Source organism: Simochromis diagramma, unplaced genomic scaffold, assembly GCF_900408965.1.
Source record: "Simochromis diagramma unplaced genomic scaffold, fSimDia1.1 OVJJ01000344.1, whole genome shotgun sequence".
In the NCBI taxonomy this organism is placed as follows: Eukaryota; Metazoa; Chordata; class Actinopteri; order Cichliformes; family Cichlidae; genus Simochromis; species Simochromis diagramma.
This window is the reverse complement of record NW_024387375.1, coordinates 6,872,907-6,895,998: the sequence shown is the minus strand read 5'-3', so window position 1 is coordinate 6,895,998 and position 23,092 is coordinate 6,872,907. Positions and strand designations below refer to the sequence as shown.

At 38.8% G+C, this 23,092-nt stretch overlaps 4 protein-coding genes across 5 annotated transcripts in view; 2 read left to right on the top strand and 2 right to left on the bottom strand.

The window, feature by feature from the left end:
- Positions 1-2,463, bottom strand: part of LOC120719860 — a 36,719-nt gene extending 34,256 nt beyond the window's left edge. Inside the window, exons 1-3 of the mRNA XM_040009395.1 lie at positions 1,525-2,463; positions 1,146-1,369; positions 296-457 (exon numbers count right to left, since the gene is read on the bottom strand). Coding sequence (XP_039865329.1) covers positions 296-457; positions 1,146-1,369; positions 1,525-1,669 — 531 coding nt within the window. The 5' untranslated portion in view covers positions 1,670-2,463. The remainder of the gene's footprint in view (positions 1-295; positions 458-1,145; positions 1,370-1,524) is intronic.
- Positions 2,464-5,291: 2,828 nt separating this feature from the next.
- Positions 5,292-6,841, top strand: zgc:162608 (uncharacterized protein LOC100037332 homolog). Its single transcript, XM_040009394.1, has 3 exons — positions 5,292-5,428; positions 5,526-5,619; positions 5,752-6,841. The coding sequence occupies exons 1-3, from the start codon at positions 5,374-5,376 to the stop codon at positions 6,596-6,598; spliced, it is 996 nt and encodes a 331-aa protein (XP_039865328.1). The 5' UTR covers positions 5,292-5,373; the 3' UTR covers positions 6,599-6,841.
- Positions 6,842-6,871: 30 nt separating this feature from the next.
- LOC120719858 (zona pellucida-like domain-containing protein 1) lies at positions 6,872-10,506 on the bottom strand. The gene is made up of 11 exons (XM_040009393.1): positions 10,493-10,506; positions 9,536-9,640; positions 9,055-9,281; positions 8,714-8,904; positions 8,523-8,595; positions 8,339-8,436; positions 8,176-8,259; positions 7,922-8,090; positions 7,539-7,638; positions 7,423-7,443; positions 6,872-7,329 (listed from the first exon to the last, which is right to left on the bottom strand). The coding sequence occupies exons 2-11, from the start codon at positions 9,627-9,629 to the stop codon at positions 7,235-7,237; spliced, it is 1,152 nt and encodes a 383-aa protein (XP_039865327.1). The 5' UTR covers positions 9,630-9,640; positions 10,493-10,506; the 3' UTR covers positions 6,872-7,234.
- Positions 10,507-16,301: 5,795 nt separating this feature from the next.
- laynb (layilin b) lies at positions 16,302-22,271 on the top strand. 2 transcript variants are annotated; one of them, XM_040009186.1, is made up of 7 exons: positions 16,302-16,676; positions 18,948-19,272; positions 19,825-19,976; positions 20,324-20,368; positions 21,304-21,381; positions 21,478-21,595; positions 21,687-22,271. In XM_040009186.1, the coding sequence occupies exons 1-7, from the start codon at positions 16,604-16,606 to the stop codon at positions 22,012-22,014; spliced, it is 1,119 nt and encodes a 372-aa protein (XP_039865120.1). In that variant the 5' UTR covers positions 16,302-16,603; the 3' UTR covers positions 22,015-22,271. The 2 variants fall into 2 exon arrangements, with proteins under 2 accessions (XP_039865120.1, XP_039865121.1); XM_040009187.1 differs by having other exon boundaries at positions 16,310-16,676; positions 18,966-19,272.
- The last annotated feature ends 821 nt before the right edge of the window (positions 22,272-23,092 follow it).

The following is a 23,092-nucleotide window of genomic DNA, read 5'->3' as shown; positions in this document are numbered from 1 at the left end:
GTTAGAGTTTCATGCAGTAGTTAATGGTTAAATGCTAAGTGGACTTAATATGAGTCTGTGCTAGGTAAACTATTGTCAGGTTCATGTAAGAGAGGGCAAAGACATCTGGTTTGTACTCATTAGCCTTGCTTAATATGTTTAGTCAGTGTGTTCTGTAAACAGGCTGCAGTTTAAAACTGAACTTGTGTCACATATCTTGAGCATGAGTTTCCTGTCTAATGTCATTTTGTGGCGGAACCTTTGCCCTACTTTGACTGTATACATCTGATTATGACATGATTGCACAATGCATAACCTGCTGACTACAGTGAAATGACCACTGGTGTCTGTCCAGGCAGTCTCCATACTGTGTACGGGTTTTTCCGTCTCTGCAGACATCGTACTGTTGTTGTACACATTTGTCTCCGTTTCCGGTGGTTTGATAGCCGATGGTGCAGTGGCAACGTCCATCATTGGCCTGTGGAAAACTCAGGGGGATAGCAGTTCATGCTGTGGTCAGTTTGTTACCTAATATTCCAAAGTGCTCATTCATTCATTCCTTCATTCATTGACACACACAGACACACTGCACTTTGAACCTTACTACATATCAGAGTATTATTATTGCTCAGTCTGAACATTGATTTTCCTGTCCTTCCTTTTTTATACAACTGTATACACAAACACCGATATGACAGCGAGACAAATCTCATATCTGTTAGTCTGAGCTGATGAAAGAATATCTCAACACCTGCACGCACTGCAGCAGGCTAGGAAATTTGACCCTGAAGTGAGGAAACTTGATCAGAAGCTATTGAGCTTGAAGCTACAGATTGTTCTGTCGAATGCTTCAGAGGGAAAGTGAGGAAGATACTCTACCGACTATAAAAGTGTTCACACTGGAACAGGGCTTTCCTAACACAAAAAAAAACAGGCTTGAGAAATTTGAGCTCTTCCTTGGGTTTCATTTATAATGGATGAACTCACAAGACAATAAAGGAAGTGTGTGACAAGCGCTGTCGAAAGCTGTGATGTGTCAGATGAAGTCAAATGAAAACAATGGGGAGAACACATAGATACACTTAACCCACAATCTACACAAATACCCAGGTGGATCCTTCAATCATGTGAAAAACACTTCAACAAAACAAGCCAGTGAAGAACACCTGAAAACTCTGTCCCTCTTCTGGACAGATGCAAGTGTCCTGGCCAGGCACAGGCTGCTGAGCCACTGGACCACAGGAAAGTGGGGAATACAAGCCTGGTCTAGGGCAGTAGTGATGGGCAGGACACTTCAGACAGCTGTCCATGGACACAGCTCCAGCATGTGGACCATATGTTCCTTTAGGACAGGGGACTGGAGCAGGGCTCCCCAGTGGGCAGTAGAAACCTAATAGAAACAATAACATCGTGTCTCACACACACACACACACACACTATAAAACAAATCTTTTGTCATCCATTTTTCTTTATTCTCTTTATTTTTGCGTTGTTGTAATGTTTTCCAGAATAATGCCACTTTATTATGCAGTCAAAACAGCCTACCTGGCTGACAGCGTGGTCTCTCCTGGTTATGTCCACTGAAGTTGTTTCCACGAGTCACAGTTAGCAGCACAGAAGCAAACAGCCACCGCAGAGAAGCTAACCCCATGCATTTGCAAGTTTGCTGCATTGTTAATATGTCCACCATTGAAGTAAAAACCAGATGAACATCAATCCCAACTCTATTCCAGACTGTGGAAGGAAAAAATGAATAATTTAATCCATGATCCTTGTTTTCATCATAGACTGGAAACTACTTCTAGAGATGCCGCAAACCCACAGAGATGCAAGGTAAGTAGTGTGCTAGTTAATCTGCATAACTTTCAATGGCTTGCTGAAAAATTTATAAGGCCAGTAAGGTAAGGTGACAGTAAGAGTGGAGTGACTGGTCACTGGTGGAAAGCAGCAAGGAAAAACAGACTGATGCTGCCTGATCACATTACTGCTTTTGTTCTTCTCAGTGCTACCATGATACTGATTAATGATTTGGCTCCTGATGTACAACAACGCAGCTTTGCTTTAGAGGAGTCTACTGAGAATGAGGTGCGTCTCATCTAAGAGAGGATATCAATAAGATTTTTGTATAGAAATGCCACTGCAGATTCTGCTTACAGGTCAAATTCTTTATTGATTTCCTTATTGATTCCTGAAAAAATGTAAGTCTACATGGGTTTTCAGGGTCAATGCAGCTTCATTATCTCTGAGTTAAAAACAGCATGGAAACACAGAAGAATAAAGGCTTCCCAGAAACTGGGATGTACAAAAGCTCCACTGCTCGGAGTTTCACGTCATTGTTTTGTGACGTGAGACTGTCAGAAAAACACAACAGCACTGATAAAAGGAACAGAGAATCCAGAATCCTGTTATTTCCAGAATCTTTTTAGCTTGCAACCAGTTCTCAAATACCATTCCCATTCACAGAGGCAACTTTTAAATTCACATAGTATGACAAGTATGGTATTGATAACTGATCAGATCAAGAGTCTGTCATTGTGCAAGCTTTAGCTTCACCTGCCGATGAACCAGTCTCACAAACCTGCCGAATGCTGCGTTGTCCGTGTGTGTTTACTTTCTGATAGCTGCTGCAAATTAGCTGAAAGTGGAATGAAACTAAGGTCAAGGTCTGTGTGGCTCAAAAGCGACAGATCATTTGCATCAACAAATGCCACTTTTATCTGTGAACTGATTAAATTGCCCATTGATCACCAGTAATCCAGGTTGTTGTTATATAAAGTGTAATGATCTGACGAGTTATTTCCATGCAATTTTATGTAACGTTAAAAAATATCATCATTTTCTAGAAATATAAACTCATGGTTATACATGCATGTGCCCTCAGCTCACCATATACGAGTGACAAGAGTCACATATGCTCAAACTCTTCAGTGCAAAGAGGAGCCAGCAGGTCCATTGTTGTGTACAGTAACCAAAGTCTTTCTCACTCTGTGCTGTTTTTGTAGTGAAATAGATACTGGACTTTAGATCATACGAATAACCTAGATATTCCACTAGGGTAGCCATGAACTATGATCTTCTGATGACTACTCGCAATTTATCTAACCGAGCAGCGTTCAACTTTCACCCACATACGCGTGTCACTGGTGGAAAAAGCCTGCACATTTCACTTACCAAAAAACAGTAAACATAGCCAACAAAGAACTGCTAAATAATATCACAGATTTTATTACCAGCAGCATAAAAATATAAAAAGAAAAAGCAACTCAAAAATTTAAAAGGACCTCCGCGCTGTTTACATGAGTTGTTTTTTTCTGTTCTTACAAGCAGCACAAACACTGATGAGTAAACTCTTCTCTGTCAAGCATCCAAAGCAATCCATGATAAACCAAAGCTTGGTGAGCTGGTCCAAAACACATTTCGTTGAAATGTTACACAATTTAAAGACTACAAAACACACAACAAACAACTTTTCGTCGGGAATGATGCATAAAAAGCCATAACCTTGACTGCAAGTCAAACAAGTTACTCAGTGCAAATATTCACGTAGTCTGGGTTCTTGTAAAATGAGCTTTTGACGTAAAAAGACAGAAATCAGGCCAAAGTTCACATGTGTCTGCAAATAACATTGTTAAACTTGTTTGGGTCACCCTAATAAATCCAAACCTCTGCAAGAATTCAAGGTAAAATGTCCACATTTGGGAGGAATGAGACCTTTCCATGAACTATAGACTGACATTTACCTCTTGCACAGATTACCCAACTTTCTTCTTTTTTTTGCTTTTTAGCATGGAGGTAAGGACAAAGACATTTTAAGGCCTTTTAGAACAAAAGAATGAAAGAGGTACTAAGCAAAGAGCAAATTCTTCGTCTAAAATATCCACTATTCTTTGTGCCAACCATCTCAACCTTGCCTCTCTAACTTTGTCTGTCAGTCTGTGATAGACTCATCCTGGTCATGTCCTCATTTTTGGCATCTGCAGCTCAACCTCCTGTGAAGTGAATCTAAAAAAAGTCCCACAAAAAGAGGTTGTTTATCACATGCATGTATTTGAATTCTGGGAGGAAGCCTGAGTACCTGGAAGAACCCATGCTAGCACGGGGAGAATGTGCCAAATAGTGCTAGGCGGTCGGTGGCTTCTCAGACTCAAACTCCAGCACACCCCTGTGCTCTCCTTTCATTAAACAACATGTAGTCATGCAATCTGAACTAGTTCATTATAATGTGAACTTTGAGCTAGCTGCCTCTTGTGCAGTGTAAACTTACCCACTGGGTTTGTAGGCTTTGTTTTTGCATTTTGATAATTACCCTTTTCTTGCTGGGGGTTGTAGCCAGGAGTGAAAATATTTTTTCAAAAGGGGGTAGATGGACTGAAACAAGAGATCCTGTCTAAACTTTGCATGCAAACGCTAAGGTACAGCTGGAAACTAGCACTAGCTAGCTTGGGTGAAAAGGTTTTCATGTAATTCATAAAATGAACATCAGACTTCTTTAAGTATAATCTTGAAAGCTGCTTTTAGGTGCTCCAAATGTTATCAGTCATCTCCCGTGACAGTGTAGAAGGGGCAAAGGTACAAAACGCTGCCATAAATAGGCCAGGCTACACCTTTGTTACTTGAAATAATGGCTTCTCAATCACAAGGTAGCCACAACCTATAGCATACACATCTTACTTACATTTTTCTGCTATAAATCCAACTATAGTATGCAAATTGCATCCCACACTGTATTGAAATGAGTGTCTGAGACCAGAAGCTATTGTGGTATCAAATCAAATGAGAACGAGAATGAGTTCAGTACAGTCAGACTCTTTATTTTTTCTTTTCACTAGTGGAGTTAGGCTTTGCTGGCTATTAGGGTTACAAGTGTAATACACTTTCAAGCATTTGCAGACGTGAAGGCCATTTCTTCCGTGCAAGGTGTGTTTCTAACTTACTTTAGGCTTTTTTTCACTCAAAATTCCAAAGGTAGTGTTGAGCTTTGCTGGAAACATTTTTATTCTTATTTTTTTCATTCTTTAATCCTCTCCAATCCTTCAATCCTAATTTCATTTCAATAATGCGGCAAAAAAATCTGGGTACGTTTTATAACAGCTAAACAGTTAGAGGCATGACATCACCTTGTGTGTGTGTGTGTTCTATCATCAGTGTGACCCTCCACGTGTTGACTGTTGACATAAGCAGAGTTGGGGCAGCTGCTCTGATAACAAGGACTTTATAAGTCAGATGAGATGAGCAGTCAGTCCACACACCCCTGATACTCAGGTAAAGACATACTTACATTCATAATGTGCTTATTTTTGTACTGGGAGAAGAATATATTGAAAAGTTCTTATAGTTATATGTTTTGAGGGTGAAATTCAAATATTTTTCTATCATCTGTCCTTCTACAGAAAGATGAACATGCATTTAAAAGTTGTAATCTTTGCTGTGTCCTTCCTGACAACTTCAGGTATGTTTATCTCCTCCTTTCCTCCTTTTTCTTCATTTTGCCATGTGATTCTTTATTTATGTAGATTTATGCTCCTTCTTTTTTTTTTAAACTATAGGATACCCACTACACAGTGACAGCAGAGAGCCAACTTGGTCTGATGGAAAGACCAACCAAGCTCATGACAAGGCAGACCTCACAAAAGATTTGCAGTAAGTTGTCTTCATGAACGACCATATCTTCAGTATACATATGCAAATATAAATACTTGCTTACTACTATTTTGTAGCATATAACCTGTCTTCACACGTTATAATTCAGTTCTTCTTTCTTGATTTCTGCAGAAAGATTTACAAGAGCAGCATAGACAGCAGTGCACTTTACAACCAAGAACATGATGACAACCCTGTGACAGAGGAAATGCAGCGCAAGCTCGCCATGGAGTCGGAGCGCCTGCGCATCCGTCTGCGTCAAGAGCTGGTGGAGCTGCGAGAGAGGCTGTCCCCATCTTCGGCGCATCTCAGTTCCCGCCTGGCCAGCATGAGAGAACGCTTAACTCCCCTGACTCAGCAGCTCCAAGGCTCTCTTAGTAGCAACAGCCAAGATCTGTGCAGCCAGCTGGGTCTCTATCTACAGGCTTTAGAAACAGCTGAGGCTCAGGAGGAGGCCAGTCCGTCTCTGTATCAGGAAGCCTTCGAGTTAATCAGCCAATCCCTGGAGCACAGCAGTTTTAAGTTTGCTAACACCATCAGTGACTTTTATACCAAAGCAAGTGGAGTGATTGAACATCTGAAACAGACTAGTGATCGTGAAGAAGAGCCAAGCACATCAAATGTATGGCTGGAAATGAGCTCCAAGTTGGGACAGGAAGTGAGTTCACTTAAAGAGGAGGCACAGAACAGGGTGGAGGCCCTGAAAGTACAGCTTTCTGCAGTGCTACAATCTGCACAACCTCATACGGCAGAAGTGAGAGGTAGCATAGAGCAGTTCTGCCAAAACGCATCCGTGGAGGTCCAAGTGCTTCAAGCTCGAATGGAAAGGCTGTTTACAGGGCTGAAAAAGGAGCTTGTGGTCCCAAGAGCCTCCAGCGCGACTTCTTCTTCATTTACACTCCAAAGTGGCTCTTTGCGGGAGGACTTCTCAGTTAAGCTCTCAGCTCTGATTCAGGACATTATGCAGTCAATGCAGTGACTACAGAAATCTGTATTCCTTTTCATTTATTTGTTTGTTTGTTGCCATTGTAGCAGCACAGTGAGTATGTTGTAAATATGTCTGAAAGTGTGAATTTGATGCATTTGTCTCATTCTGTATGTGACCCGGTGAGGAATTGTCAATATGTATATATATGTATATATATGTATATATATATCGCTGTCTTTTGAGAGTAAAGGTATTCATGACACTGTACAAATGACCCTTTCTTTCTGTCAATTAATTATTGCATGTCAGTCACAGAGTCTGTGAGTTTCTTTGTTTGTTTGTGTTTATTTAAAGCATATACTTTATTTGCTTATAAGCAGTTGAGATTCTATAGAAGACATCTTACAGAAAAAACATCTTGTAGACAAGTATAATCAAAATTTATTTCTATTGCCATAAAATATCAGAATTACTTGTTTTTTAATTGCTTTACAGTTCAAGTTTGACTTTCCCTTCACAACTGACAACTAAGTATGGATACAAAATTATATTTAATAGGATGAAAACTACAACATTATCAGATTTTACCTCACAATCTACAGCACTATGCAGCTTCAGCATTGTACAAGGTGACAATGCAAAGAGAATTGGCTGGTTGATCTGTCAGTCCAGTGCAATTAAACAGCTTCAGAACAAACCAGCCACCAAGACCCAGCAGGACAGCAGGCGCACAGTCAGGCCTGTCATGTTATGGCCATCGCTGCCTGAAGTCACGGTATTACCTGATGCACACAAGAAGAGATGAATTAAGTTTGCTTTTTGAATTATGAAACAATATTAAGATGTATTTATGAGTCCAACTAAAGTATACTCACTGTCTTCTGCATTGGGAGAGTCTTTAATAAAGTAAAAGAAAAATGGAAAGTGAGAAACTTTATAACTTAAGTATTCTTGGAAAATCGCAAGAAAAGAATAAAAATATGTTTCAAACCTTTAGCCGTGTAAAGAGGTCCGACTGAAATGGTAGTTGATTCGCTGCTTTCTTTACCAAAAGGAACCAAAGACCTTTTTCTTCTGTTATTAGCACAATTCTGAAAATATTTAACACAAAACATGTGGAAACTATGGATTTATAATATACATGTTAAGATAGGGATGAGCATACAGCCCCAGGGATTTAGTGGCCCAACTGTGAACCACAAAGTGTTGCTGGTGGAAATAACAATCTCTTTCCTGCCAAGTTCTATAAAACCATTAAGTAATATATATTATATATTATTAAATATCGTCTGTGGTATCTTTTCTCTACCATGACTTTATCTGCTGTTTCAAAGAACGCGTTCATTCTTGACTTTTCGACTTACTTGAAATTACCTGAATTTGTTGACATTTGCTAGGCTCACAGAGTCTCAGCATGCAGTGCACATAGATGCTGGACTTTGCCTGGTCATGGTGCTGAACAAAGCGGAAGGCCTCAAAGTTAAACCGGGCAACCGTGGAGACGCCATTGCTCGTCACAGTCGTCCTGTTAGCTATATTGCAGCTGGTGGAAAGTGTTTTGTTTTTTTATTAGAGACATGAAAATATCTTAATGTACAGTTACACTGTGCTAGTGTGCGCTTTCTTACCCAGTGAAGAAGTCATACTGCACGCTCTGTGGCATATTGTAAGGAGTTGGAGTAGCAAAACAACGATCCAAGAGTAAATTGAAACTAAAAAAAAGACAATACTGAATCAACAGGAATGAAGTCTGATGAGTTCGTTATGAGCATCCGAAAGGCATTTACTTACTTTTGTGTCAGATTATCAGCTTTGACCTCCACATATATCTTGGTTCGCAGCTCAAGTCCTGTTGGAGGCACCACTAACGGATAGTTATAGTTAGAGTCCTAGAAAAAGAGTGTCAGAGTAAACCAAGTCATTAGAAACACATCTGATTTGTGTCCTCATGAGCTGACTGATAATTTATACCTACGTTAAAAACACTCATTTTGAGTGAATCGATGAAGGTCCCATTATTGTTGCTGGTTGCCACAGAGACTGAGGAGCTAGAAAAATAATTGAAAACGTGCAAAAAAAGACAGAGAAAGATATGGTAACTTTTAGATTTGCTGTAAATGCGCAATAAGAAACATATCTCTGGAGTAAGTATATCTGGTTCCTCACGCTGTAATCTGTGTATTGTTCAAAAGGTATTGCAGTGGATATCGGCAGGAGAAGTGGTAATAGAGATCTGTGGAGTAGCTGATCAGCCCCTGGTCAGATCTAGGTGTGTTAATGTATCCTGTAACAATAACTGCCTGGATACTCGAGAAGCTGCTGAAGGGACCTGTAGGGTCTGGCTTTTCATCTACAATCTAAGAAAGATAGAAAGAGATACGATTGTGGTTCATGTATGCTGCTAAACAGTTTCCCAAAAAGCAGCCAGATAACTAACATCTGGGAGCTCCCTTTTCCAGATATGTGTCATTTTTTGCCAATCTCTCCATTCTCCAATATCCAGTAACCTGCAGAGACTGGCGACAGGAGTTATCCTGACTCTGGTTGACAGGAAGCTGGAAATGGACGACCGGAGGGTTCACACTGGTGTCCACAGAGCCCTGGCACGCTGTATTACTGTACTGCCCATTCAGTGCTAGCTCTGTGGCATTGAAGCCAGCCCACTGAACTGTGCATAGGTTGATGTCCAGGGTAATCATGCTGGTGCCACATTGAACCATTAGGTCTGAGTTTTCTGCGAAAGAAAGAAATTTTAAAAACCCTGGGAGTTAAATAGTTGTTTACTTTTATATATTAATAATGTGATTTTTTTTTTTTTAATTAAAAGGTTAAATGATTATGATTTAGTGGCTGCCATGTTTAAAGCCTAAATCTTGTACAGCTAAATAAATATCTACCAAAATTGGTCAAAAAGTTTTAAAAAGAGCATTGTTTTTGTTTTCTTAATAGCACTGATATTTTATTTGTTGAAAGTCACACAAAAAGTACCTGGGGTCCTTTGATATTCAGAGGAGCAGTTATAGAGGCACCGAACAGGCTGCAAAAGCATCACCAGCAGGGGGAGACAACGGTAAAGAGCCATAATGGCAGTTCCTGTAAAAGGAGTAAAACAACAGTAGCAACAGTTATTTTTATTATTTTATGTGAAAAATGTGTAAATAAGTTGCTGTTTTTCTGCTAGATGATTCCAATGTTTATAATAAGGTCTACAATCATGTGGAAAGGTCCGGAGCCACACTTCATTTCTTTAGAGAAGCCAGACGCTTTTGTAATTTCTTTTTAAGTGGTCTTGAGCAGTTTTCTGGGTTTTTTTTCTTTTAATTTCACTGACCTATGATAATAGTAGATAACCTATCAGAGAGCCAATTTTAAATTGTATCATGCCTGGTATATCACAGTATGCAGTCCTTAAAAAATCAGAGGAGGACAAAAGAAGAAGTGGTAGGCCTAAAAAACTATCTACAGCACATGAACAAAATCTGAAAATAATGTCCTTAAGAAATTGGATAAATACAGCAACGACCTGACATGGGACCTGAGAGATGCATCTGGCCCTTTAGTGCATTCATCTACTGTTCACTGAAGCCTCATCAGAAATGGTCTCAGTCTAATTCTGGCTGTCAAGAAACCATTCTCAAGGAAGGAAACAGGGAGAAAAGGATGTTTGCCAATTTACACAAGAACTGGACTGAAAATCAGTGGCATCTTGACATGGAGCTGACCAACAGGCAACCAACATCCAAAGAAAAGCTTTGAGCTTCAAGAAGCCTGAAGAACTATTCTTGAAGACTACTTAACAATAGATGTATCATTGCACCAATTTCCCATTTCCACATTACTGTATTTTTAAAAAATGACAATTGACTGAATCCTTTTTCACAGTACTGCATATAATTCTTTATTTTAGGCAGAGACCTATATGCAACAACCAGAAGAGGGTCTTACCTTGGTGATACCTGAGCAGGTGCTTGTCACAGTATTTGAGATGTATGGCTTATATAGTATTCAGGATACATACCACAGTTGCGTGACTCAGTAGCCCTCCCTTTGTCTAATTTTAGACCCCTACACACACACACACACACACACTTTCCCCTATCTTTGTGTACTGGGACTTGTGTGACACAGCTCCCGCAGGTTAGCTGCAACTGTTGTTTCGGGTTTCTTCCATCAGAAATCATTATCAAAGAACAGAAGTTAAATATAGCTGTCGGCTGTCGCACCTTCCTGCAATGAGGCAAGTGAGGTTTAAACCTTGATGCAGTGTGCATATTTGGTTGTTGAACTTTTCGACTGACTTCAGACAAAGTGAGCCACGGACACTTTTCTCCCTTACTTAATTTTTCACTATAACTTCTTACAAAAATCAGGCAACATTACTGAAGACCTGCAGGTTTTTCATTATCATATTGCAGCTAATGTTTCTAATAAAAAAATGCCTGAAACACATGCAGAGCAAATGCATTTTACAAAGCAGAACCCAGGCCAATGCATAAATTTAATAACTGAGATCCTCCATCGACTTGCAAATAATTCAAGAATCAGATTTCAAAACCAAAAGCAAAAAAACAAAAAGACTAAACATACATGCTTCAAGAGTGGCTTTATCTCTTGAGAATTATGCACAATGAATGCTTGAGAGGTGATCTTGCCACAACAGCCTATTAAAAACTTGCTGTTAGTTCCCCTTGCATGTCAGACTTATTTCAATCTTGATAGAACTGCATTGCCTATAGACTAGATACCTATAGGCCACAACTGTTACAACTCTACTGAGAACACCCATTGTTCACTAGTAATATAGAAGAAAATTAGCTTAGTGTTCTGCTAAAGAGCCCAAGGTGAAAGAAAACATTTGTCACTCTATCCAGTGTCACTCTGTCCTGATTTTTACCTCAGAGGAAACTTGTTTAGAAAAAATTCACAGGCCATTCTTCCACTCCTTAGTCCTTGTATTGTTATATTTTTTTCCTGCAATGACCTTGACTGCACACATGGTTGTAGTGCTTTTTGATAGAAAGTGTGGTTGGTTTGTTTGAATTGTTGTACCAAGTGTGAAATAAATAAATAAATAAATTAAATGAAATCAGTGAATTATGCAAGTAGAATGATTCAGTTCAAATCAGTTTTATTTATATAGCACCAAATTACAACAACAGTTGCCTCAGCACATTTTATATTGCAAGGTAAAGCCCCTATAATAATATACAGAAAACAGAGAACATGATGGTCACATGTCCAGAGGTTAATGGGTCAGCTTTAGCCACCAATGTCTCAAACACTGGACATGTGTGGCTTAATCTTAATATTTAATAGTTTATCTTAATACTAAATGTTTATCTTTATAAAGACTAAGATTAGGTATCAAACCCATTTCGTTTAATAAGCTTAACAGAAGCACTACTACTTTAAAATATGTGAATTTTACTGTGAAATGAACTTGCCTGATGCATCGATACATTGCTCCCAGAACAGGGGCTGAAATCAACTGTAGTGTCACCATCTTTAGCAGGGTATGTTTCACAGACCACACAGGATTATTATGACAGTGAGCTCCAACAAGGATTTGTGTGCAGCTTTAATGGCTCCTTTCAACAAGAACTATAATGGTTACTGACATATAATCACACTAGAAAAGTATAAAACCAGGGCACAAGAGAAGGCAAGGGTTTAGATTTGGAGGAAAGAAGATACGCTGGGAAGCTTGTGAGAAATTGGTACTGTACTCTGCAGACATGTACAGCAGAGAAAATCCCCACTGTTACAGATAACCCCTCTGGGTGGGAATATAGAATATCACTTGGACAAGAAACTGAGAAACTTGTATGTTTAATAACATTTGTAATGCTTCGTTGTTGGAGAGGGTTCATTTTTTATTTATTTTGACAACTTGTAATAAATACACAGATAATTGCTCCTATGACACAATGCTGTAATCATCTTACACTGTAAAACAAATCCTGAATGGGTTTCAGATGCTTTTGATGGTAACAGATATTGTGTTGGTTACTCACATCAAGTGGCAGAAGAAGAAGGATGAGTAAAACTACCAAAGCAGTGATCCCACTAGAAATATATATATATATATATATATATATATATATATATATATATATATATATATAATATTATTATTTAATATTATTATTAAACTGTACAAATATGTGATTTCAGGAATGGCTGATGGTTTGTTACTAGAAACCCACAACTCTCAAGTTTAACCACATGTTAATGCAGCATTAAAATCCAGTTCTACCAAATAAATGTAAAAGTTTTCTTTAAATTTTGTGTAATGTGTTACTTTTTTGTAACGTACAAGAAAATATAATTTTTTACATAAATAAATCATTTTTCATAAATAATAATAAATATGGACCTTTTTCAGATTACAAACTGCTTTACGAGATCAGGTAAATGAAACGCAAGTAAGAAATGTATGAGATAAAAAAGACCATTCAAATTAAAGACTTAGTTTTCAGTCAAGGTAGGAAGTGGTGCTGCAAAAATAATCAGTACAATCTTAAAATCAATTCCAACACATACTGATGTGATCCCATCACTTTGCTCAAGTTCAAATCATGGCACCTGAGTTCTGTATAGTCTGCAGTCATTCAGTAGGTTAGGAAGTAAAACAGTCATTGTAGTAATCTAGATGTTAAGAGACAAAAGCATGTAAAATAGTCTGTGTCTTTAACCTCCTAGGACCTTGCGTCCACATATGTGGACATCACATTTTGGGTTATTTAGACCAAAATACTAAATCTTGCTCTACAAGGGCCTGATATCCCCTTACGAGGACATTATACTGCCACTGTTCTATCGAAATTTTAAACGAATCCTCATATGTGGCTCTCATTTTTCTTAGAAACAAAAATCAGGTAAAAAAATAAATAAAAATCTGGTAATTCTTTGTTTTTACATTCATCAGGTCCCAATCATCCCAAATATCAAAGAGAAATTAAAAATGCATGCCATGAAAGAGTTTGGGTCTTAGGAGGTTAAATATTAAAATAGGTCTTACTTTTGAAATATTTCCATAAGTAAAGATTAAAACATGACTGTGTTAGTTTACAGGCTTAAAAGTAAATAGTTGTCAGAAAAAAATGAGTGTAGTTGGTAAGTAAGGATAATATTTTCTATTTTAAGTTTGGTATCCAAAGTAAAGAAAAAAAGCTGAATGCCTGAATTGATGTGAGTCATTACTTTCTGGACACTTAAACAGTTTAAACCATGAATGGGAGTGGCTGCTTAACCTTACTTCTGTGTGGTTTGGTGTCATCTGCTGGGCAAAATTAGACAGAGTTCAAATGCTTCGTTGTTGTTGGGTCTGGGTTACAACTCGTGATTTGCCAGAGCTGAAGAGTTCAAACCAAGTGACACAACTTCCACTCCAGCAGAGTCACTCAGAAAGTTCGAATAAATATCCAATAAAGCGATACGTGAAAAATTCAGGTACAATTTTTTTAATGAAGTTTACATTAGTGGATTCATTATGTTTGTCTTGCTTATTACGAGCTGTGCAAAGCAGTGAAATCCATAGGTTTATTTATTGTATTGTATGGATATAATTGGCACTTTGAAATAGGCTTAGTATCACCTAACATGATGATGGATTTAAGGTGGATCCTGAGCTCGAGGTGTTGTAGTTGTAAGCTGTATTTTATGCAGCTTTGCTACTAAAATAGTCCCTCCTATATTATTTTCACGTTTCCAAACTTAAAAGATGAATCTGCCAGTGTCTCTGCAATAATCCTGAAGGGGTTGCTTGCAAAATAACAATTCTGGTTTACAGTCTAGCATTTGAGTCCTCACATGAAGTTATCCACGTTGCATTCCTGTGCTGAGCAAATAAGATTTGAGCCTGTTGCCCGATAATAAACTCAATGATGATGTGAGGAGAGGCTCAACAGTGGCAGGGTTTATAACACACAGTCACAGCTCTTCATCACATGACAAACGTTTGCCTTCACCAGCCAATAATCAAATTTACTGCACAGGCAGCAAAAGACCAAAATGAAGGAGAGGAAATCAGTCCAGAGGCTCAGTCTCTCTAGAGGTACCCACATGACCGACACAGCTGTGTCACCAACAAAGAGACAGCCAGCGAGACTGCTTGATCCCAGGTAGCAGACCACATGCCTTACTAACCTATGATTATCTGTCCTCTCTCAGCTCTCCACAGAATGGTATTTTTATTCCACTTCCAAGGTCATGTGTTGATAGCTGTTATTAGAGGACATGCAAGACCACAGGCTGAAGCCAACATCTGTGTTGTGAGTCTATGTGAGTGTCTTTATGTCTTAAAAATGTGTTCGATTCTTTCAGTATATCTCCACCAAAATAATTTTAACTCATCAGCATTACAGTGCAAGCAAGTACAAGCCTTTGATGGATACACGCTGGAAATTAGTCTGGAAGACCTAAGAAGAGGGTCTTTCTATTTTTCCTATATTTTTCCCATCCATCCATCCATACAGATAAACTGTTTTCTTTATGTGTGTTTGTATATGTTTCCAATAAGAGAACTGTAGTGGAAATATGCCATTATGTTACTACGACTTAGGTTGAAATGTGCAGTTTTTTATGTACAATTATCTAAAAAGTTATGATGAAATTTACCTGAAATATTTACCAAACGTGGGACTTTAGAGGTGCAATTTAGAGGATTTTGTGTTGGGAAGCAGGTACATTGTGCGACATATGTTAACGTTAACAAATACTTGTGAAATTAAAATAAGACAAAATGGGGGGCATTATCAAAATATTCTTAAGAAAACATCAAAATGCATGTCCAGATATGCTTCTTGATGCAAGGACTCACCTGATGCAGGTGCAGATTGGGCACTTGTCTTGTGATCTGATTGCACACTGACAAGTGAAGATAGCAAACAGATGGGTGACTATGTATGCAGTCTTCAGTTGGTTTTATGGCTGCAAAGGCTAGTGCATATAATTCAGTCCACTCAGTTCCTCTTGATCAGAGAAAGACCCCCACCCTGGAAATGACCACTGACTTCACATTCATTTAGAATAGTGATGAAATAATTTGGCCAGAAAGAAAAATATCTGGTGGAGCTGACGTTGAAATTTGATTTATTTCCATTTTATAACTCATGACTGATCCAGACAGTCTAACCTCAGTCATTTCTACTCTGAAAATTAAGGAAACCAGACCAAAGCAATGAACAGGAAGTGCGGGTCTAAAAAAAAAATACTTTCCTCTTCCTCCACTGCCTGTTTTCCTGTTTTATGGGCAATCCCTCGCTCTCTTCCACCCAATTCCACTTTATCTTTTACTCTGTAATAATCTTACTTCGTGTCCTTACTGTTTATCTCTCTTTAAATGTTGTTTTCACAGTGTGTTCTAAATCATTTTCCTCTAAACGTATTACTTACTGACGCATTTCTTTTAGTTGTGATCAGTATGTTTTTAAATAAATAAAATACAAAAAGCAGCATAATATCAGATCAACTTGTTTATCAGAAAGACACAATGAAAAACTGAATTCTACTTTTAACGAGCAACACAACATTTTGAAGTAAACCTGTTTTTTCCTCCTCTCAGCTGTTTTTCCCTGGACATGGCACTCAGCCAGGAAGAATGAAAGATGCTCATTAACAGTTTTAATACAACGCGCATGATATGCACAAAGAACTCTATTCATCCTATCATGGCATCAGTATATATGAAATGGGACTCTGCATTGTTGATTAAGAACTGCGCGGACTTATACCTCAGTGATTACAGCTAAAAAGAACACCAACTCTATTTTTTCTTGCGACATATGTACTTTTTTTCTTTTTCTTTTCTTTTTTTTTCCAAAAATCGGCCTCTGTCTCTCCCTCCTGGTTTTTTTTTTTTCTTTTTTCCGCCTCAGCAGACGGCATATGCACGCCTTCAGCAAGACGACCCACTTTTAGGCTGAATAGACTATTCTGCTGCTCCCTCTGTGTCATCACTGTGTTTACCACGGAGGTCTGAAGCTCAAGCTCATATCCCAACTCCCTAGTTTACACCTTATTTACGATTCCAGCACACTAGGTGAACATGTAGAGATGGATTTTATGAAGCTGTTTGGCACTGTTATCGCCGTTTTGTTCCAGCCTGGCTCCACTTCTAAACTTAATGGTAAGAATTTCCTTCGAAGTGGGGAAAACTCCCTTAAAAAAAACTTATAGTAGTTTTATTTCCGAGTTGTACGAGTTTTGTTGTTTTTGTTTTGTTTTTCGCCGAGAAAGCTTCGATAATATCTGAATGACAAGACCATGAGTTGTATTTGTGTTGTTGTTGTTAATGTTTAAGTTAACGGGCTTAAACCAGAACCGCTGGAAAACTTGTCCTCGGTGTGTGTGTGTGCGCGCGTTATAATCATAAACAGACAGCAGTCAAACTCACAGCACAGCAGCATGCGATTAGGTGGGCGAACTCATTTAATATGAGGAAGAATTATAATTTAACACCTTTAACTGTACTATAGCGCATCAGTAGGACTAAAAGGATACAATAATGCTGCTAACTATAGGCCTAATCACAACAATAGCCATAACTACGCCAACATAATGTAAATCCGTATGCAGTATTGTAGTTTTTCCCCTCACAGTCTCCGCTGCGAGCCAGTCTGAAGGTATTTCTAGCCCATGGTTTGATCCCTTGTCTCTCCCAGGCTAGCGTAAGCGACGTGCAGCAAGTAGCTAACTAGGATCAATTGATTGTGAAAAGCTGAAGAGACTGGGACAGTTGCAACACTTTTTGCACTTCTCTCAGTCACTCTGGCGTTGTTTGGCTTACTTCTGGTCTGGGCAGACGTTGAGATCTTGGTCATGTTTCCCTTGAAAGAGATATTAATCTCAAGGGATTTCCTGGTTAAATAATGCCAGTGATCAAAGGAGACTAGCCAGACTGCTTTGATTTGATAGGAAAACAACAGTAACTCAAATACCAACTCCTTACAAGCAAGATATGCAGAAGAGCATAGCTGAACACACAGTATATCAAAGCCTTGAAGATGATGGGCAGCAGCAAAAGACCACACCAGGTGCCACTGCTGCCTAAGAAAAGCAATGGAAGCTGAAGTTTGCATGGGGTTTGCAAGATTATAAAAACATCGCCTGGTCTGATGAGTCTTGATTTGTGCTGTGACATTTGGTTTGCAGGGTCAGGATTTGGTGTAAACAGCAGGAAAGGATCCATTCTGCCTTGTATCAGTGGGTCAGGCTTGTGGTGCTGGTGTAAAGGTGTGGGGGACATTTTCTTGACTCACTCTGGGTCCCTTTGTACCAACTCAGTGTTGTTTAAATGCCACAGTCTACCTAACTGTTGGTGACCATGTCCATCCTTTAATGACTGTAGTGCCTAATGAAGGTTCTGGTTAGTGCATATGATGTATCACTCAAAATCTTGATGTGACTTTTGAGAAAGTCAGAAGTTGCACATGACCCAGTCTCAAAGGATGTTTGCACCATGAAGAAACTTGATTAAATTTGACTAATTAATTCATTGCATAACTACTATTAATTAATGATAGTTATAAAATAGCAATGACTTTGCTGATCTTGATTTAGCTTGCAGATTCTGCTGAAGACAAGTTCTGTATGTTTTTATTTTAGTTAGATTTATCAGCGCACAATGTCATTTAATTCAGATTTTACCCTTTTTTAAAGTTTGGTTCTTAGTTTTACTTCAGTTTTACTAAAATTGTTTATTCATGAGTTTAATTTTAGCAAACTTCAACAACCTTGCACTGCAGTGAAACACAGCCACGTGTTTTCGATTGTTCTTGGGAATGTATAGGCAATCAGAACACAACAAATTCAATTGTGCATTTTAGTATAAGAAAATGGAAACAAGGGAGGTTTTTTAGCCTGTCATGGTCTCATATTTCTTCATTCTTTTCATCAGATGCAATAGGATAAAGTGCGCATAAACTAATTAAAAATCTAGAAAACCTAGAAAAACATTATTCTGATGACTGCTTTGATATGGTTGCCCTGCTCTCTCCCATGACAAAATATCATGTACCAGCCTGACACACTTAGTTTGATGGATGTGGAAGTCAGAAAAACAGTGATTAAAACTGAGTCTGGACATACAGAGGGTTGAGACAGCAAATTTTGAAATGTGAAAAAATGAGAGTAAAATTATTTTTACTGGAGTGAGACTGATGTAGAAAAAAAAACCTTTTTTAAGCCCTTGAAAGTAAAGGTATAAATATCAGTACCATCTGGTTGACTCTGCCCACATTGCAGTGGAAAGAATTTGGCAATGCAACCCAAACATTCTGGTTCCTATTTTTTGTCTGTGACACTGTAAGCAGCTTAAAATCTTCCTGCCACACAGATACCACAGGAAGGGTTCAGAAAACAAAAACCCTGCATTTATCATCTTGTTTTATCCTCAATGCTCCCGGTTGGTGTCCAGGGCAAAGAATATGCCGGAGCGGGACACAGCGTCCGTGTTACAAGGCGTCCTACATCCACGACAGCAGGCGAAGGCTGACCTTTGAGGATGCCAGACAGGCCTGCAGGTTGGACGGAGGCGAGCTGCTAAGCATCGAGACGGAAAGTGAGCAGCAACTGATAGAGAGGTACATACAAAAGCTGACCAATAGAGATGGCGACTTCTGGATCGGGCTCCGTCGCAACCCGCAACGTTACAGCGTCGGGACGTCAAGCCCAGGTTGCCCCTCGCAGTATTACTGGCTGGATGGAAGCAAGGCTAAGTTCAGGTTTTTCCTCTTTGTTTTAACATATATTTTTCATCTGTGTAAATGTTTAAGCTGCATCTGTGAAAACAGTAAGAGTGGCCCCCGAGACAGTGTGCTGCAGATGGAAGTGGAAAAAGGCTGTATTCAATGATGACTCAGAAAAAATATTGGATTAGGTGATGTTTGTGTGGGAGCGAAGGAATGTCTAATGTCCTTTGCAAGAATTTGGGATTAAGATAGAAATAAATGACACACTGTTTGAGCTCAGGACAGCACGGTGGTGTGGTGGTTAGCATTGCTGCCACACAGTAAGTGGGTCCTGTGTTTGAATCCAGCATCTACCAGTGGAGTTTGCATGTTCTCGTTATATCTGAGTCCATTCTCTCGAGGTACCATAGGTTTCTCTCACAGACCAAACACGTGCAGTTTAATGAGGTTTGTGTTAGGTAATTGGTGATTGTAAACTGCCCATAGGGGTGAGTAAGAATAGTCATCTGTCTCTGTCAGCAGTCAAGCGAAAGAATGAAAGAAAATTAATATATAGTCTAAACTTGTGCATCTTATTTGTTGCAGGAACTGGCACTGGGATGAGCCATCGTGCGGTAAGGAAATGTGCGTAGTTTTGTATCACCAGCCCTCTGAAACACCTGAGGGTCGTTTCCTGTTCCAGTGGAATGATGAAAACTGCAGCTCCAAGAACAACTTTGTCTGCAAATACGCAGAAGGTGAGCTGGTATACCTCACACATATCAGTGATCTAGCTGGCTTAAGAGTGCTGGAAAATGTTAAAATTTGGTGCTCCTGGTTGTTTTTTTAGTTCCTAAATCTACAAAACTAGAATTTTATTGTCTAGGGATCGCTGCTACAATGTATCCACTGCTGCCAGCAGCTAAAACTAAACAGAAAGAGTTTTAATGGTATGTTTTCTTACAACCGACATTAAAATATAGCTGATTACATGAAAAGAGGGGAAAAAATGACTCATTTCTTTCCATAAAGCAACCTTTAGTAGTCTCACCCATGTATTGCTTTCTTCCTCTGAATAACACTAATTTATTTCCCTGTTCTGCAGAAAAAGTACCAGTATTTACTGAGGACAGAAACACAGCATATGCAGGTACTTGTCAGCTTAGAAATGCTAATATTAGAACGTGATACAACGTCTGCTGTGTACTGTGCATTCTGAAAACAACCATGTATTCCATGTAATGTGATCGCATGAAAATTTTTATATTATACATAATATTCTGTATGTTCGATTACATTTTGTTTATTGTCCTTTGAGACACCCAACACCTGCAGGAAGCATCCTAATCAGATGCCTGAACCACTTCGACTGGCTCCTTTCAATGTGGAGGAGCAGCAGCTCTACTCCAAATCCATTTTGAATAACCAAGCTCTTCACCATTACTTTAAGGGAGAGCTCAGCCACCCTTCTCATTGCTTATATCTGCAGCCTCATTCTTTTGGGTATTACTACAGTTTTCATAAATACATAAAAGGCTAAAGAAAATTTATACATGCTTGTGACCTCTTTTAAACACCTTTTCTGCGAGAAACATGGTAAATGGGCTACATACTACATGCGTCATTCACCCATGCAAACATATTCATAAAAGCACTTTTTTTCTACTCATAAATCCTTTCTAGCTAAATTTCACACACATTCATACTCCGATAAATCATTGGAGAGCAACCTGAGGTTCAGCATCTTGCCTAAGCATATTTGGTATGCAGACTGGAGCAGCCAAGGATCCAGCCACCAACCATATAAAGATAAAACATGAAGATTCTCTGGAGAACTCTATTTTTTTAACTGCTAAATTTTCTAGAAATTAAAATGCAACTGTCCTCTGCAGTAGAACATATGCGTCATATGCGTCAGCTGTAATAGTCTATCTATGGGTGAGTTTAGTGAAATCATACATTATGTGATATATATATATATATATATATATATATATATATATATATATATATATTATGGACTAATCGAATCATTTAAAATATTTTTCACACGCACCTGTTGATTTTGTTTTCTGGTTTCTCTAGTTCCATCTTTGATTCCAAGCATACTGTCAACCACAGAAAGTAATGAAAGGATAAAAATAGCACTACCTGAATCCTCTGGTAAGAAAGGAAAGAAAATATTCTTGATACTCTGAGGTATGTTTTGGGAAGCTATGAAAAACCACTGTGTCACAAGCAAAGTTCTTTTGTTCACAGTATCTTTCTCTGGCAACACCCTCAACATTTCCTACATCCTTTATGCGACTATCCCTGCGCTACTGTTGCTGTTGTTTGCAGCTGTTGGTTTCTTTTGCTACAAACAGCATGCTAAGAGGTAAAACAGACAGCTATAACAATTTTTTTAATGCATTTGATTATATGAGTATGTCCTGTTGATTTTAACTTTGGCCCTCTTTCATATTTAGGAGGAAGACAGAAACAGAAAGCTATCCCAGCAGATCAAAACAGTGGGTGCTAGCAACAGCTTCATCTTGCCCTGTGCAAGGACCTTATGCCTACAGTGACATTACCAAACTGCCTCACACTGCTCTGGACAGCAGGATAGCAGCAGAAATCATGACAAAGTACTCCGGTTCTCCGTCCCATGACTCCCTGTGCAACGATTATGAGAATGTGTCGTGTGTGGACAATGAGAGCGGCTTTGTCACCAATGACATTTACGAGCCCTGCAGAGCTCAAAGCCGGCGCTGCCGCAGTCAGACTGGATGGGTGGAAAATGAGATCTATGGATAACACCGGTGTCTGCAAATCTCTGTCAACCACAGACAGACTACAGTTACACTGTGCGGTGCAGGATTTCTAAACAGCTTGGCCATATCTGTACAGGTTTCACTCAATTTTCTAGTCCTGCATGTAGAATGTACTGTCTGCAAATCAGTGTATTCCATAAAACAGGGGTTCTTAATGTTTTGTCCATGACTTGGTATTCACGTACACATGACTTTATATTTCTGATGTTTTAATAAAAATGTGTTACAGTCAGACCAATGGCACCGTTAACTCCGTGAATCACTGTGATAGCATGCTGATAGATGTAGACACATTGTTTTCCATATTCACCATCGTAGTATGGATGCCCAAAATTGCAGACTAGTTCCACACACTATATAAAGCTGAAGCCGATCGAATCTGATTGAAAAAGAAAAGGATGAGAAGTTAAAGGATTGCCAAAGTGATTCTGATGAGGGCACAAATGTGTGTATACAATTTCATAATAATCCATCCAACAGCCGTTGAGACCCTTACTGTAATCCACTAATCTTATAGTGGCACTTACTACATGACAGGCTATGCACTGAAATGCGAAGGCTGGAAACTGCAAAAATACAAAACCAAATCATGCCATAAAGGTTCTAATATTTCATAAGGTTAATGAAAAGTGGGTGAAGATATTACAGAAAAGTTAAAGTGGAATATCAAAAGCATTAGTCTATTTATCGCCTGGGGAGAATGCACAAATTTCCAAGGCAAATTTTGATCCTGTATTAAAGTAATTTAGGCTAAAGGGGCAGGCCATCTGATAGACTGCTGATAATGCTGTCCTTAAAAATTGTGTTATATTTTAAGTTAACTGAATAAATGGTAAGACCAATTCTTCAACCAGCTAAAGATGCAGGTCATGTGTGCACAGGTCTCTAAGATAAGCTAACAGAATGGGCTTTGAGGTTTTTTTTTTTTTTCAACTCAAAGAAAAACACATTTTTGTGCCCACTTATTTCCTTTGTTCAGTTTAAACCTTCGGCTCTAATAAATTATGCAACATTACAGCAGCACTAAAGTTTTTAGAAGTTTTAGGAGGCATTAATGAAAC

Bases quoted from the DNA above. Each gene is read 5' to 3' on its own strand.
- zgc:162608 (XM_040009394.1), top strand. From the start codon at position 5,374: ATGAACATGCATTTAAAAGTTGTAATCTTTGCTGTGTCCTTCCTGACA. The intron at 5,429-5,525 runs GTATGTTTATCT...TTTAAACTATAG, and splicing joins GTCCTTCCTGACAACTTCAG to GATACCCACTACACAGTGAC. The intron at 5,620-5,751 runs GTAAGTTGTCTT...TGATTTCTGCAG, and splicing joins GACCTCACAAAAGATTTGCA to AAAGATTTACAAGAGCAGCA.
- laynb (XM_040009186.1), top strand. From the start codon at position 16,604: ATGGATTTTATGAAGCTGTTTGGCACTGTTATCGCCGTTTTGTTCCAG. The intron at 20,369-21,303 runs GTACTTGTCAGC...TGGTTTCTCTAG, and splicing joins CAGAAACACAGCATATGCAG to TTCCATCTTTGATTCCAAGC. The intron at 21,382-21,477 runs GTAAGAAAGGAA...TTTTGTTCACAG, and splicing joins AGCACTACCTGAATCCTCTG to TATCTTTCTCTGGCAACACC.
- LOC120719858 (XM_040009393.1), bottom strand. From the start codon at position 9,629: ATGGCTCTTTACCGTTGTCTCCCCCTGCTGGTGATGCTTTTGCAGCCT. The intron at 8,905-9,054 runs GTTACTGGATAT...TATCTTTCTTAG, and splicing joins CCTGTCGCCAGTCTCTGCAG to ATTGTAGATGAAAAGCCAGA. The intron at 7,639-7,921 runs GTAATTTCAAGT...AAATATTTTCAG, and splicing joins GCAAATGTCAACAAATTCAG to AATTGTGCTAATAACAGAAG.